General features: G+C 42.7%; 1 protein-coding gene across 1 annotated transcript in view; it reads right to left on the bottom strand.

Moving 5' to 3' along the window:
- Positions 1-17,924, bottom strand: part of LOC124622334 (rho GTPase-activating protein 10) — a 576,429-nt gene that overhangs the window by 238,891 nt on the left and 319,614 nt on the right. Inside the window, exon 2 of the mRNA XM_047148011.1 lies at positions 3,796-3,953. Within this exon, the coding sequence (XP_047003967.1) occupies positions 3,796-3,953 (158 nt within the window). The remainder of the gene's footprint in view (positions 1-3,795; positions 3,954-17,924) is intronic.

Below are 17,924 nucleotides of genomic sequence, written 5' to 3'. Positions count from 1 at the left end.
CTCTATTTTTTTGACCCTGTGGTCTGGTATTCTTTTGAATATTATCGATTATTACTGATTATTTTGTGTTGTGTTATCGATATAACTGACTATAGTACAATGTGACTCGGTTGTAATGGTTTCCATCATAGTTCAAACATGTCAAGTAATAAATGTGCACTTTATTCCAAACCTTTGCCAGGTGGCTCTATTATTTTGACCGCCACTGTATGTGGCACCAAATGTCGACACACATGTCGCGTAGTTCCCATACATTGGGAGCCGCTGGGATGCGCGCGCGCAACTGGCGCCCGATAGCTTTCCAGATGTGTTTCAGCGGGTTAAACTCAAGCGAATTTATTGGCCAAGACATCAAAGTGAATTCACTATCTGGCCTCCTGACAGAGACAATTGTCCTTTTGGAGGATGCTATCGTCGTCGGGGAAGACATCGAGTATCAAATGAGGCAGGAGGTACGCAATAATTTTCACGTTGTCCATAACTGTCAAGCTCACGAGTGCGCAGCGCAGAACTACACAGAATGGAACAGAGTATTCGTAGATGCGCTGTAATGTTTCAGTGTTTGTGTGCGCACGACAGTAATAATGGAAAGCGAGAAACGCCGCTCTGGTTAATGTCCCTCATAACACAATACTGGCCCCAACGGTCAGAGTCTGTGGCACGGTGCAAGTTTCGAGCTGCAGTTCACTTGCATGACTGCGCTTCCAGACTTCACCATCGACCTGGTTTAAATAGGTAGAGTTTGTGATACCTCTCGCCACGAGACACGTTTTCATTGTGCCACGGTCCAACCCTAATGATTCCGTGTCCGTGAAACCGTTCTTAGGAATATCGTTGGATCATCAAGGAGGATCCATCACCTGCGTAGCCCATGTTCAATAATGTGCGTTGAACGGTGTGCTTCGAATCACTAGTACCTGCACCAGCATTGTACTCTCGTCACCAGGTCTGCCAGAGATGACTGACCAGCCTCCTTTACATAGGGGGCAAGTTTCCGATCTACATGTTCTGTGACGAGGCATGCACGTCCAACCCATTGTCGACCCATCGTGGTTTCATCGGCGACGGCTTACAGGCTGGCGCACTAAATGTGTTACCAATTATTTCTTTCACAATTTACGACGCACATTAGATATCCCGCTCGGATCTCTACAGCAGTACCAGCAGAGCTTGGAAAAACAAATGTGTTACGAAATGACATGTAATTCACGATACTGCCGCTAGGAGACTAATAAGCAACAATGGCTGACAATGGAAGACTGACGACACAGCAACGATCGACAATTGTGTTTTTTTCATGAAACGAAAAGCCTTGTGACTCAGAGGCGTTTTCGCCAACAGCGTTTTCGACATCAGTTTAACACACGATGGGTCCCTTGCAAGAAGACCATCCACAGGTTGTACGATAAATTTGTACAGGAAGGAACAGTATTGGAAGCGAAGCGACCTCGGCATAAGCCTGTTTGTTCGTCGGAGAATATTGAAGCGGTACGAGTTGCTGTACAGAGAAGTCCCGGGAAATCGTGTAGAAAGGCAGCAGTGCAACTAGGAATATCCAGACGCTCCGTTCAACGCATTCTTAAAAGTGACCTCCATATGTACCCATACAAGATGACCTATGCATAGAAGCTCACTGAAGAACACAAGCCGCAGAGACTACTGTTTGCTCAGTGGGCGGAGGATAGGGAAGAAACTCTCAACATCATTTGGTTTTCAGACGAGGCGCATTTTCATTTAGACGGTGTAGTTAACAAACAAAATGTACGCTTTTGGGCAACTGAAAACCCACAAGTGCTTCATGAACGACAATATTATGCTCCGAGGATTACAGCGTGGACAGCAATTTCCAGTCACGGACTTATTGGACCCTATTTCTTTGAAGAAACTGTGAACAGCGAGCGTTATTTGAGCATGCTTCGCAATAGCTTCATTCCACAGCTTCTTGCTACTGCCTTGCCCTTCAACACGCAGTGGTTCATGCAAGATGGAGCAAGGCCACATACTGCAAACACTGTGTTGGAGTTTTTACCCGAGCATTTCGACATGCGGATCATTTCACTCAAGTTTCCAGGTCGCTTCAATGGCGGACAAAATTGGCCCCCCAATAGTCCAGACCTCAATCCATGTGACTTTCTTCTTTGGGGGTACCTAAAGGAAAAAGTTTTCCCGGAACGTCTACGTGATTTAATGGAGCTCAGAAGACTTATTCTTCAAGCTTGCAGTGAAATTACGGAAGACATGTGCCGTAGGGTAATCACTAACTTCAGTGTTCGTTTGAAAGAAGTTAGGAAACGAAATGGTGGACATATTGAGCATGTGCTGAGTTAGAACAAATCTCCATGGACGGCTCTTCGTTGTAGTATATGTTCCTTTCAGATTGTGTTGACAAAGTTTATATTCAAAAACAAAATGGTAACACATTTCGTGCGTCACCCCGTATAACAATCTGCCGTTTGTCAAAGTCACTTATGTCAGTGGATTTCCCCATTTGCGACCGGTTGTAAGCTAGAACTTCATCGGATCTTTTTTCAAGCGATACTCATTCGTAAGCCATGTAGTTTCCGTCACCAATGAAATGTAGTTAATTTCTCCCAGTTTCTACCCGGCACACAAATCATGCAACGAAATAGCGACATATGTGAGCGGGTATATAAAATAAACTTAGAATTGAACCAGTGTGTTTTTTCAAATGGGCCGCATAGACGTTAATTATAAGAATAATTTCTTAATTAATCGTAGTTTCTTCTGTTTTCTCGTCGTTCCTTAGTTGCTTCAAATGTCATGGAGGTATGTTCCATCTCTGCAACTAAACGGAAGTTCGTTTATCGTCATAAGCGTTTCGCTTTCTTTTATCTATGAAGCGCCTTAAGGGGCCTATAATACGTTTCTTTTTATACATATAATAAATTCATTAAGCAATAATTACAAGTAAGTAACAAAAATGTATTACAGGTCACTGAAGATCTTCCATAAATAAAAACTAAATGCGTATGGACGAAACATACCTCCATAGATCTTGATTAACGTTCTGGGTTTTGCGATTATGCGGTTACGAGTTGCTATTCTGGACTTTTCTAAAGTACGGAGAGGTTAGTCTGTCAGCTTATGGACATAAAAAAGGATATTCTTTTGAAACTAAAGGGAGATATCACTGAAAACTGACGAAAGATTCCAATATATTGTAACCAAGTTGTATTTCAGTCTAAAGGCAATAGGCAATATAGTGTTAGTCATTCGAAATACTTCTGGTCTTTTTCACTTATTCACTTTTGATCCTGCCATTTTTCTTTAAAGATTTCGGTTACAGATTTTAGCGAATAATACTACAAGAGTGTTGCTTTTGTTGTCAGCAATAGCAAATCAAATCACAACAGTTACAATGTAACACACCAATACTGCCACCTTGCGAAAGAAAAAGACTGTTTACATAAGAAGAAAACCTTCTGCATAAGCAGTCTTTTGGGTCCACCGGCTCATAATGCTGTACGACTTTACCTTCTGCCGTACCAACGCATGCAGTTTCCAAAGTATTATTCTTCAAGTTGGAAATTAATCGCAATCAAACCGCTGTAAGTGAAAAATAAGGTGGAAAATGATAATTTTTGCTACAGGTTACATATTGTACGGGAACAATATTTCTACTAGCATGCTGCATAGTAAATCACCACAGCGTTCACGTCCAGTTCTGTGATGGCGAATGCGTAACGTTCGCGTGACTTTTTGCCAATCCCGGCGAGCAGCTGTAAAAAGCGCGGCCCTGATTTCCCCGGAGGCAAGCTGCACGCGACTACTGACCATCATGTCCCGCTGGTCCTCGATGTTGGAGATGAGCCGACCGAATTCCGACAGCGACTTTGCGATGCTGACCTCGTCGTCCGTTTGCGACGTTCCGATGCACTCGAAGTTGAAGTTGATGAGGCTATACGACAGCGTGCGCTGCGCTTTCGACAGGTCTGCAACAAATAAGTGCATCGCTTAGTTTTCAAGTTCAGGTTAGACAATCTTCATCATTGCCTTAAAATTATTTAGAAATAGTCTCGATCGCAGCCGATGTTAACTTCTGGCCGGTTTCGGCCATTTAATTACAGGCCATCATCAGAATTTGCACTGTAATAAAAAAGTAAAAGTGCTATATTACACAGAGACGTCAATTACATAAAAATATACTTTATAACGATGCATGATTAGCCATCTGCATGCCGCCGATTGCGTCTAACTCGCTGTCGAGGTCTCGGTCACTATGACTGATGTTGATGGCTGAGCTGCCACGAGTTATATAGGGAAGAGAGAGGGCGCTCCAGAGCCTAAGGCACCACCGTCGGCCAATGGGGAACGACTTACATGTCGTTCTGAGTCTTCATTTTTAAACAGTTATCTTTTAAATTTAATTAATCAAGAAACAAGTTTATATTCATTTATGGTTAATAATCTATGTTACAGCCATATAAAATGCATTAAAATTAAGAGTAATTTGTTAACTGAGGCCCAGAGCGTCGTCTGGAGGAAATAATTAATACAATAAGATCGCTAATTCCATAGCCGTTGCTACTTATTCGTAATAAAACCAAATGTATGGCGTATTAATACGATTATTATACATACTGACTTACTTGTATTAGTAGTCTGTTACTTAAAGTCCTAAAAAAAGGCAGAAAAAACTAATGCGTCGTTGTATATGCGCGCCATCACTTGGGGCCAGTACTTACATATTAGGACGCCGTTTCCATGGAGACATCCAGGTTGATATGTCTGTCAGTTGTCAAAGATGTACTTGACGCTTGTGTAACACTGGAGGTCGATATCGCTCACCAAAGATAAAAATGGGGTTGTTCACAGAAGTGGCGCCAGTTTAGCCACATTATCTTATTGTGGATAATTTGCAATACATCACTGTTCACAAGAGGAAACTATTTGTTACAAATAACTTAGAAACAGTTGGAGCTTACAATCAAAATATCTTAAGAAGAGCAGTAAAAATGCACGATTTATGTTAAAATAGTATACATGTCGATTTTTAAGTCGTTGACGTTACTGGTATTGTAAATGAATATTTCTGCGACTGTTCTATAAATAAAGATTTCTGCCGCTGTTCCACGTTTTAGAGTATACTTTCACATCGTTGCCTTCTCTATGTAATATAGTACTTTTACTTTGTCATTACTGTGCAAACTCTGATGATGGTCCGTAATTAAAAGGCCGAAACCGGTAAGACGTTAACATCGGCTGCGATTGAGAGTGATTTGAAATAATTTTATGACAATAAAGATCGCTTTCTCCAACAATGTTGCATAAAATCATAAATTGTCCAGACTTATTTATCAGCTAACCTGGAAGGCAAAGCAGTGTGGTTACTGAAACTTAAAATCCCTGAGAATTCCAGGTGGTGGTAAGTTCCTATGGGACCAAACTGCTCAGGTCATCGATCCTTAGATTTACACACTACTTAATCTAACTTACGCTAAGGACAACACACCCATGCCCGAGGGAGGATTCGAACCTCCAGGGCGGGGGCGGGGGGGTGAAAGCCCCGCGAACCGTTTCAAGGGGCCATAGACCACGCGGCTACCCTGCGCAGCAGAATTCCAGGTATGGGGGGAAGATGGCGTCATTCTCCCCTCTCTCCCTCTCAGCTGAGGTAGTTTGTTTAGAGTTTTCAAAAATCGATAATTTATAGAAATAATATTCATAATATTAACATACGTTGAAAAATTAAATATTTTCAAATTCGTGATTTACAAAACTCAATAAAATGAAATTCCAATGATAAGTCAAAAAACACAGAATTCCCTGAGATATTATGAAATTCCTGATATTCCCTTGGATTTCTCTGATTTTTCCAGATGAAATGTAAATCCCTGAGAATTTTAGATTTTCCAGTAGAATAGCCATCTTGAGAAGGTCAGTATACAGGGTGCCCTTTTGATAGAGCGGTCCCAAATTAGTCAGGTGTGTTATTCATTTTAGTGGTATGTATTAACAGAAATATTAAAGCACGAAGAATAACCAGCACTCCAGCAACGACTGAGCAGCACTGCTACATGGCGGTAGCATTCGGCACGGTCAGGCCGATGGTCCCGCTGCTAGAGTACTGGTTATTCGCCGTGTTTTAACATTCCTGTTAACACACATCACGAAAACGAATATCACATCTGACTAATTTGGGACCGCTCTGTTGAAAAGGCACGAAAAATTCCGCTTTAAAGAGCATTTTGTTTGTAACGAGGAACAAACCGACGCTTACCACGTCGACGCTAGGCGTCACATAAAAGATGCGAGGAGCAATATTAGTTTGTGCTGACAGCAGCTACACAATGCAAAAACAAATTAGCGAATACCTGCCAAAATACAGAGAAAACGCTCCTGACGACTCGTATGAGTGAGCCCATATACAGGGCGTAACCGGTATAAGAGCAGATATTTTTGTATGTCGTACCTTAATACGTATACACATCAGTATGTCGGATGTTTTTTCTCTGAGTTGAACAATCTTGTCACAAACACTTCCCAAACTTTATGATGTGATGATTTCAGCACGGTTGTATCTGCATCTCTAAGTGGATTACGCCTGTCAGTGACTCCACTATGCTGTCAGCCACCTGAGCCAACCCTGCACTAGGCTTCACAATGCTGGTGACCTCGTACTCACTCCCCAAACACTTCCTGCAACTGCTGGCCTACTCCTCTACGATGCCAACTACCTAGCAGCAGAACCTTCTTCATTCAGTTAGACTTTGCAACCGACCTAGGCCTACCAACTGCTGAGGACTGCTGCATGTTCCCTACACCTACAGTTACGAGAGGCTCCTCTCCACTGAACTCTGACAGTTGGTCAGATCTATCGCATATACACAAAGTATAACTGTCTGAATACCACCACCACCACCACCACCACCTCCTCCTCCTCCAGCTAACTGCCTTCTTGCCAACTGCCAGTTCCCATTCGCCAGCATCCTTCGCCCTCCTCAACCTATCTAGTTTCTCCTTTGCGTGTTTTAACTGCACCCGAAGGGCACAGATATTACCCCTCTGCTCCTCTATCAACTATTTCTACTACATATTCTGCATTCCCAGGAGAGGATCTCGCTAGAATGCCCACTGGTTTCCCCACTGTGTTCCCCCCAATGAAAATACTTTGAACAAATCCCACACCGTACCCCACTACTCACAAACCTACGACAGAGCCCACATTTCTCACTCATGGTAAAATTTTACAGCTACTGAAAAAACTGTACGTCTACGTTACCTACGTTCAGTTACACCAGAAAAACCATTTATGGAACTAACAATAGCCGTCTCGAAATTCTCTCTCTACTAAGAAAACAACTACTTTTATTAATACTACTAAGCCACAACTAATACCAATACCAACAAAACTTCTCAAAATTATTAGCTAAAACCAAAAATTCAAGAGGCCACTGGAACACTCAATGAAGTTAAAACAGCGAATGAAAATTTTACTGAAATATTTCACTAGAAACTATAAAAACCGCCAGCTGAAAACTAAAGCGCGAAATTTACTAAACGACTTCAAAGCACAGAAAACTCTAAAAAACACAGCGAGTGAACGTTTCCACAAGTTTATTAAATCGTTATTTCGCCACAAACAGCACTAAACACCACTGAAAACTATTAAATTTAATAACTGTATAACCGTGCCAAATAACTTTGTCATTACTTATCTTTATAGCCGCTACAGCTGCAATGGCACGCCGCAAAATGTAAACGCATTACTCCTCACTTCAATACCTGACATGCCGCCCCGAGTGAAAATGAACATTAAGGCTTGCTTGTACCACGCGTACGAGGAGGTACTATCCAACCACTGGAAACATACGACCCGTAATAGCTATGATTATCAGTCTGCAAATGACGTAAATGCTGGTGCAACGTTTTTCAGTACACCGTCCTCAGTCACCAACAGAAATACCTGCAGTTATACCCGTTACAGCCTGTGTATGTGTGTGTATCGGTCGTGGTTCGCCAATACCATGGCCTATCACGTTCCCTTTGGATTTTTTGTGTGTGGGCTTTCTAAAATCTTTGCTTTATTCCAGTCCTGTTGACAGTGTCGATCTCCAGGCAGAATACGGGACATCGAAAGAAGCCCAATGTCCGCCACGATCAAAGGATGGAAATGCATAGCCAATCAGCGACGAGAGACGGAAATGTCTGTATTTAATCTAATCTGCCTCAGGTGGTACTTGTTACGCTGTAAAGTGCAGTTACTAATTAAATTATCTGAAGTTAATAGTTTCAGTTGAACAAGGATAGGTAAACGTTAAATTCCTTTCCAGAATAAAATTTTCACTCTGCAGAGGAGTGTGCACTGATTTGAAACTTCCTGGAAGATTAAAACTGTGTGCTGAGCCAGGATTCGAACTCGGGAGCTTTGCCTGCGCAGGCAAGTACTCTACCAACTTCTTGAAGTTTGGAAGATAGGAGATGGGGTACTGGAGGAAAGAAAGCAATGAGGAGTAGGAGTGAGTCGTTCATGGGTAGCTCAGTTGGCACAGCACTTGTCGGCTAAAGGTAAAGCTACCGGGTTCGAGTCTCTGTCTGGCAAACAGTTTTAATCCTTCAGGAAGTGATAATTTCCTATTCATGGGACGCTTAGGCGAGAATTTTCTAAGTGTAATGTTATTGAACTCTATAAAAGACTACAGGGTTTAATTTCTGTTTATGCACAGAGTGTACAATACCGCACTGCCGGACACATCCAAACACTTTTGCTTACCGACAAACTTTCGAGCGCTGATCACTTGTCAGTTAGGCAATGTACACGAGTAGTGTTTGGTGTCATTCATATTAAAGATGTTGACAATAGGCGCGAATGTATACATTTCAAAATATTTTTTGATTTCGACACGTGCTGAGGCACAGTTGTACTGTTTGATAATGGTCATCCGGCCGCTGTGGCCGAGTGGTTCTAGGCGTTTCAGTCTGGAACCGCACGACCGGTACGGTCGCAGGTTCGAATCCTGCCTCGAGCATGGGTGTGTGTGACGTCCTTAGGTTAGTTAGATTTAAGCAGTTGAGTCCCAATAGTGCTCAGAGCCATTTGAACCATTTTTGGTAATGGTCACACGGCCGAACCTGTAATGATGCAAATAAATAACTCTTACAGTGAAAGATTTACAAAATTGGGCAACTTCTCTCAATGTGTGGTCATGAGCACGCCCAAACACGATGGTAGCTTTCTGCCATTCTCCCACGTCCATGTCGGCCCATCTTACTGCATAGACTCAGTACCTGGCACTTAGACTTCAACTTCACTACCATGAAGTACGTCAGCATGCAAAGGCCCGAAGTCCGCTTGTTACAAGTTCTGCAGCGCTCAGAAGTGACCAATGTAATATTTTTATGGGGAGGGGATGACCAATATTTTGTACGGTGAGCTCACAATACTTCTTGTTGCTTATCCAACAATAATTACATATATGGCCGAAAGAAGAGACACCACGTAATCATATAATTGAGGCGCCTCGATGGGCGATGAATTCACCACCTTCAATGCTAATACACAATCATGTTAGACCACCTGTGGGAATCTCAAAGTAGCAAGCATGGAGGACATGGACGGGGGCTGGGGATAGGTGGCGCTGGGTGGGAATGTGGATGTACCGAGACAGTGAGCGCAACTGCGATAAACACTGTGTCCGGGTGTCGTAGTCGTTAACGCAACTGCATAGCAAACAGGAGATCTCAGGTTCGAATCCCAGTCCGGCACACTTGGCTCCGCTGACTCTGCATTAAGTCCCGATGCAGCTGACATCGTGAGTTCTCTCCCTTTCCTTTCTCCCCTCCACATTCCATTTACATAATAATCACGTAAATTTACGTAGGCTGTGAACGCCTCTTCCCGTTACCCTAAGAGGTCGCTATTGTTATAAATCGGTTTTGGCAGTGTTAGTAGCATATCAGAAGAGAAATTTGTTAACATCGAGTATAGATTTAAGTGTCAGGAAATCGTTTCAAAAAGTATTTGTACGGAGTGTAGCTATGTATGGAAGTGAAACATGGAGGATAAATAGTTTGGACAAGAAGAGAATAGAAGCTTTTGAAATGTGGTGCTACAGAAGAATGCTGAAGATAAGATGGGTAGATCACGTAACTAATGAGGACGTATTGAACAGAATTGGGGAGAAGAGGAGTTTGTGACACAACTTGACAAGAAGAAGGGACCGGTTGGTAGGACATGTTCTGAGGCATCAAGGGATCACCAATTTAGTACTGGAGGACAGCGTGGAGGGTAAAAATCGTAGAGGGAGACCAAGAGATGAATACACTAAGCAGATTCAGAAGGATATAGGTTGCAGTAAGTACTGGGAGATGAAGAAGCTTGCACGGGATAGAGTAGCGTGGAGAGCTGCATCAAACTAGTCTCAGGACTGAAGACGACAACAATAACAACAACAACAACAACAACAACAGTAGCATATCAAGGTCGGACGACCTTTCTGAAGGCACCAATCTCCCCTCCCTCCCCTGTCGCTCCGTGGGGTAGGAATCTGTACCCCGTCTGTCTGTGTCTAGTGTAGATTTCGTGTTTGCGTAGCTTGTATCTGACGCAGTACGTGGGTGCCAGCTCGCTATTTACCTACTTGGTTGTGGGACGCTGATTAAAAAGGACATCCAATCTGGCCGACTTAGCACGTCTCGTCGTTAATCCTCGAGACGGATTCGATCCCAGTCTGGGTTGCCTCCTCGTGCCCCTGAAACGAGCGCGTTAGCGCTCTTGGCTGTCATAGTTGGTAAACGAACAGCACAAGATTCATATTGCGATATCTAAAACAAGTCTACAAATTTTACGTTTCCCCCTCTATCACACGACGTATTTCACAAAATAATGACGCACATCCAGTGATTTCATGCAGAACGCATATATTAAAAAAATATTGTTAAATAAAGCGTTAAAAGAAGGGACTCCTAACGTTATAATGAAACATGTTCTTCAGAACTAACACAAAGGCACAGACCTCGACGTCTCTTCCTTTCCCCCTAAAACCTCCGTTGCGTCGTCTTCTGTGCTCTACCTGAAGACGGTCGGCAATCATTCTGACTTCCTATCGGCTCTCGAAAACTGTTTCACTTGTTTAATGTCTTGATGGAACCTTTCTCTGCGTTCCTCATCTCAGTACCTGGAGTTTCTAGGAAGTAGCTGACCTATGAGTCCAAAAACTACACCACCAATCTCACTGAAGCATCCTGTTCTTTGAACTTACACAGAATGTCCCTACTATACTCTCGTACTCAAGGTCTTTGAAGTTAACAAGAAACTTGTTGACAACTTGTTTAAATGATATCCAAGATGACGTTTAAATTTTATTAATTTGTCTTCAAATGTTTCTTCTTTCATTAGAGTCGATGAAAAGCCCCTCCATTTATCTTAGCTTCTGGTAGCCGCAATAACTTATTTACCACATACTCGTAAGTGTATTATTATTATTATTATTATTATTATTATTATTATTACTGTTATCAGTCTTTGAATCGAATAGTACGTTCTCCCCTCCTACTTTTGGCAGCTCTAACTGGCAATGTTCAAATGGCTCTGAGCACTATGCGACTTAACTTCTGAGGTCATCAGTCGCCTAGAACTTAGAACTAATTAAACCTAAGGACATCACACACATCCATGCCCGAGGCAGGATTCGAACCTGCGACCGGAGCGGTCGCTCGGCTCCAGACTGTACCGCCTAGAACCGCACGGCCACTCCTGCCGGCAATTGGCAATGTTTTCTGACACTAGTTCTTGCCTCTTCACGACTGTTTCATCCGCACAGGATGTACGGGGCCTCCTCACAACTTGGACGCCCTGTGTGTGTGAGCCAATGGCCTGTCTGATCCTCAACATTTACGACAAAATACACGTCTTTGACGAAGTCTATGATTGTCTGCTACTGATTTTTCACTGAAGCCGAAATCTACAAAATGACTAATTTATTTCAAAGCGTACCTTCAGTGAGTTCATTTTACTTCATACATTTTGATGAATATATAATACACTACTGGTCAAAAGCACCCGGACGCATAATAGTAGACATTAATAAAGCGTGTGCCCAGTCTTTATGACGTCTTTAACTCTGCTGGCGATACTTTCAATGACGTGTCTGAATATCTATGGAAGAGTGGCAGTGCTACCTCAAGAGCCGACAGATGTGTAGAAGTGGTCAGGAGTATTAATATAACATCACGAAGCAATGAAATTCGCAAAAGAAGGCACAAATCGATTAGTCATATATTGCTGAAGTTTACGTCAAAAACGGTTTGTAAAAGAAACATACAGGCCTCAACATTACAATACCACATAAATATGTATGTAGCTGTATTATAGATTATAAAGTAAAGCATCTTTATTCAACATGTTTTAATGCAAACCTTCACAAAACGATACTGGCTTTATTAAAACAATTTAAGAGCTACATTTTGCGTGCTGTAATATTCCTTTCTATATACATAAAAGTTTTCCGCATGCGTCTATCAACATGAGTGTCAATGATTTTATATGTAAATGCCTGAGAATAAAAGAAGGCGCAGCCGCCAATACACAAGCTTATTTTGAGTTACTTAAGTTATGCTTTCTTATTAATCCATCAAGTCACATGTTTATTTCATTATTTATTGCGTCACGAGACCTGTTTTTTCGGCATTTCTAGCGGGGAAGACGTAACACTTGGATGTGGCACCGATCCGCAATTGGCGTGATTGCCTTACAAATTTGCAATGTTCATTTATACTCATTATGTGTGTGGAATCTGCAGTCATTCCGAGAAGAAGTTCGAGCTTTTCAAATCAATTATACAACATACAACTATTACCAAATCTCAATAAGCAGTTTACATTTTCTAAAATTCAGTCGGTCCACATCCTCTATTGCGTCAGTCCCAACACACCAATTTAGGAACACTGTCTTCAATCTGGCAGATACATTCTAAAATACTGGAGTCGGCGTAGGTGAAAGCCAATACCTCATAGAAATTCTCAATTTCTGTCAAAACTGCTTGCGAACATTCTAAGTACTTTACCTGAAATCAGCATTCAAAAGTACACCAGAAAAACCCTTTGAATGTAAGACAAAATTTGTCAATCAATGCAATCGTTGCCTCTGTCCTGATACTTTCTTCGTCTACGTAGTACTTAAGAACACACCTTTTCTTATTTTCCCGGGAGTCGAGAGAGAGAGAGAGAGAGAGAGAGAGAGAGACACAGACAGAGAGAGAGAGACAGAGAGAGAGAGAGAGAGAGAGAGAGAGAGAGAGACTTGTGCTGACGTATTGTTAAGCTTATTACGTGGTTGGTAACAAAGGACTCGTTTCGACCACGTGTGACAGAGGGGCCACAGTAGTGGGACACAGTAGGTCGTGAGCAGAGGCGATAGCGATCACGACAGTGCACAAATGTCAGGGGCGGCCGCGGCCGCTGCAACTCGCGACATTTCCGCGCTTCGTAGAAAGTCGCCGTCGCTGTGGTTAGCGGCACCTCACTCCCTAACTACCGAACCTGGTGGTATAGCGCTAACGCGCATGCCTACAAACCCTGATGTCGCGGAATCGAATCCCTATCGGACCACGAAAATGTCCAGTCTCTTTAATCTATAGCCTTAGTTTCTCAACGATGTAACGCGTCCGATCATACTGATTTACGTTTTCCGTGATTTCCCTGAATCGCTTCAGGCGGATGCCGGGATGGTTCCTTTGAGAGGGCACGACCGACTTCCTTCTCCATCCTTCTCTAGTCCGACGGAACCGACGACTTCAGTGTTTGGTCCCCTTCCCCAAATGAACCAACCAACCAACGGTTCACCTTTATGACGGCTTCTACTCAGCTAAGAACACTTTCAGTGAGATTTCTGAATATCTAAGGAGGAAAGATAGCCCATTCTTCCCCAAGAGCCGAAACCAGAGGAGGTAGTCATGTTGGACGCTGGGGTTTGGAGCGAAATCGACGTTCTAACTCATCACAAATGTGTTCCACTGTGTTGAGAGGCTAGTCGAATTCAAGAATGTTATTGTCTACCAACCATTGTCTCACTGATGATGCTTTATGAAAGGGTCCACTGTCATGCTGAAAAAACCACCACATCCTGGTCTCTGAACTGTCCCTATACTGTATGCAGCACACAATTCCGTAAAATGTTTTCATATTCGCATTCAGCGTTTTCTTAAGCATAATAAGGGGACCACATCTTAACCACTAAAACCACCACCTCCTCTGCACTTCACTGTCGGCGCTACACATGATGAACCATAGGTGAAAGCAAAAGCGGCCAAAGACACTACTAGCTAGGGCATATCCACCTATGGCAAGCTAACACACACCAACAAGCGACAAACGTCGGCAAGCCCCAGCATATCAGCAACACTGACTGGAAATTACCAGCTGCAATTAGAGTCGACCAACAGGCCACAGCAGGGAAACCGACGAGCTCGCCCACTGACGCATAAACAATTCGCCAACATCACCCTACACTGTGCATCCGATATATGACCTATCGGACACAAAAACGATGATAAACCTAACTGCTGGAGGTTGCTGACGCTAATCGAGAGTGCAAAACCGGCACCCAGCGGCAGGCGGCGAGCAACAGCACCGCACAACGTCTAAGGTATAGACATGCATGATACCCACTACTAACAAAGCCTACCCTTGCACGACCTATCGCAGGCAGTAAGACAACCGCTACTGCTCTTACCACCCGACCTAACTATCGCAGAGGTTTTTTCCTCTGCCCTTCAATTTAAGGTTAAATAACATCTACATTCACAGGATTGGCCCAAACTCAGACAAAATTTCAGAGGTTAATCGGCGATATTTTCTTAGTATTCTGATATAAGAGACCCCTTGAAAGATGTCAACGTTGGTACATCCAGGAACATTCTATTACTTTAGCACGAACACTGGTCGCCTCGCAATGGAAACAAAATAAGGGAGATTAAATTCCTCCCCATGGTTTGGGCGAATTCCTCTCGTCCATCTCGTGGCGAAGAGATGCAGGACATTGTCTTTCCAGTCACAGTCATCTTTTAAGCAGCATCCCCGCTTCACTGTGCTCTCAATAAAACGAACCAATGACGGTGCGCCACTTTCTAATTCAGTGTCAGTTTCTTAACCCCTTACGCTTTAAACGTATGTTTGTAATCGGAACAATCCGCGGTCTTATCAGATACAGTATAGGCTGCAGAATACGTCCTACTCTTTCACTCAACATAGCAACATGGCGAAGCAGATTTAACTTTGACTGTGGGCACCGGTTGTCCAAGAAAATCTAACCAAAATGACCTCTTAAAAAAGGAGGGTGCTGTAATTAATTTTTTCCTTTCATGTTTGTTGCTTTATAACGTTCCATGCTCATTATCACTAATCATTACAGTTTTGCCCACCTATCAACGTCGTTTACATTACTATCCGCAACATACATCAAGAACCATGGAGTGCGGCCCATTTTAAGTCACGATTTTGGTGCTTAACAGCTCAGCTGCTTGTGCCCTAAGTACTAGTAAACGAACGAACGAACGAACGAACCAACCAACCAACCAACCAACCAACCCACCCGTGGAATCCGGTGTCTCGCCAGTGTGTTTTATTTCGTAACCTCTTTATTTTTGTACCTACATTGCACAGAAAATATCTAAAGTCGAAACTACGCGCTTTGTCTAATTGTGTCCTCGGAGTCTTTCGCGGTGGCATGCTTCAATAAAATCTTCTTGGTTTACGAACCGCGTCATTGGGAATAAAATACTGGAGCTTTCGATAGCTGTCTCCGTCATCGTAATCAAGAGTTAAAATCGCCACATAAGCGGTGTTCAACCCAACAGTAAATTTACTGTCGAGTTGGAGAGGGATGTTTCAGTTTAGCGGAAGACAGGAGGAAGGTGGTCATTCAGTATACAGGAAATCTACGCACACTGACCAGTACTTGAACGCCAACAGTTTTCACCACCCTGTACACAAGATAGCGGTCCTGAACACGTACTCCAAGATAAGAGACACGTTACGTCCCGTTAAAGACAACACAAGTCTTCGAGTTCCTGGCGTATATGGTGTCCCCTGTAAATGCGGTAACACTTATATAGGTCAAACTATTCGAACTGCTGCTGTGCATTCTGCACAATATTCACGACATATTTAACAAAGGGAACTTGAGAAGTCGGCCGACGCTGAATATTGCCAAGAAAACGGGCAAAAAATTCAATTTAACATGCCTAAAAAATTTGAAAAGACGAGAGTTTTGGTTCGGACGCAATCATATCGGGATTCCGTTATAACAGAAGCGGCCGAAATTAGGATAAATAGCAACGATTTTAATAGAGACGAGGAGTAGACACTTAGTAGGGCAACGGAGCGAGCTTTGGATGATTAGCGGAAGCAAAGACATAGGCCTAAAGCTTGTAGTGAAGCAGCAGCGGTGGCTTCAAACGTGGCGCCATCCCCGCGCGCCACATGACGTCACTCGCTCCCGTGGAGGCAGGAGCTGTTAGGAGCTACCTAACTTGCCTTTTGCGTATGCGTCATTCTGTGAAGTTCCATACGCTGCCGTTGCATCAATAAAAGCAGAACACAGTGCCAACCCAGTCAGACAGTGATTTTAACTCCTGATAACAGTGGTGGAGATAGCGATGGAAAGCTGGATTATTTTATTCGCTGGGTTATTTTATTCGAAGTGACGCGGTTTGTAAAATGAAAAGATGTTATTGCTGTGTGTCCTTGTTTGAAAACGAGCTTGTTCCATTTACTTGCAATACCTGGCTGTTGACCAAAGTATGCACACTTATTCTTCACCCTCGAGGTTGCATTCTGTACTGCTCGCTTCTGTCTCGAGATTTTTTCCGCTTGTGTTTGTGTACGTAAACAGTGATACAGAGCAGAATGGATAGGTTTATTGACGAAGAGTTGGCTGCCATACACGTCGTGTATGGATTCAATGATAGAGAAGCATAATGGCGATATGGTGTGCTGTTCCTATAGCGAAGGCAACCCCATCACAGTACATTAACATATGTATGAGGGTTGCTGCTCCATGTACGTTTTGATGACAGAATACTACAGACATTTTTAGTGTTATGAAGCTATTTTCACATAAATAAACGGCACTGGGGTAAAAATCAAATAAATCTTAATAACATTATTACTCAGTAATCAATCACCGGAGACCACGGATCCCTTATACCGAAATACACAGAAAATATCCTTCAGTAATCAATCACCGGAGACCACGGATCCCTTATACCGAAATACACAGAAAATATCCTTTAATAACCTCCGAAATTTTGTCGGTTTATGTTCTATGTAAGGGAAAAGACGATCCAAAATCGATATATTTAGTAATTTAACCACAAAAAGCGATGAACGCGGTTTAAGTTGCTTCTACTGTTTGACGAAAGGTTGTTTTTATGCATTTTCTTGTTAAGAAAACATACAAGCCCGGGTAGTTTTGCTCTGTGTAATCTGGAACGGGAATTGAAGTTCAGAGAGAAGAAATAAGCACACTGAGGTTTGCATATGACAGTGACATCAAAGCAATTGGAGGAGCAGCTGAATAGAAAGGAATAGAAAAAAAACGTTAGAAGATGAATATCAACAAAAGGAAAATAAGGGAAATGGAACGTAGTCCAACTAAATCAGGCTATGCTGAGAGAATTAAGACTAGGAAATGGAGACAGTGAAAGCAGTATTTGGGCAGCAAAATAGCTGATGATGGCCGAAGTGCAAAGGGTGTAAAATGCAGATTGGAAATGACAAGAAAAGCATTTCTCGAGGGGAAATAATTGTTAACATTGAATATAGATTTACACGTTAGGAAATCCTTTCTGCAGGTATTTGTCTGAGGTGTAACCATGGACGGAAATGAAACGTGGGCTATAACCAGTTCAGACAAGAAGACAACAGAAGTTTTTGAAGTGTTGTGCTACAGGAGATGGCTGAAG

Source organism: Schistocerca americana, chromosome 7 (genome assembly GCF_021461395.2).
Source record: "Schistocerca americana isolate TAMUIC-IGC-003095 chromosome 7, iqSchAmer2.1, whole genome shotgun sequence".
Taxonomy (NCBI): domain Eukaryota; kingdom Metazoa; phylum Arthropoda; class Insecta; order Orthoptera; family Acrididae; genus Schistocerca; species Schistocerca americana.
Note: the sequence above shows the minus strand (reverse complement) of the source record. Positions and strands in the feature narration are given on the sequence as shown.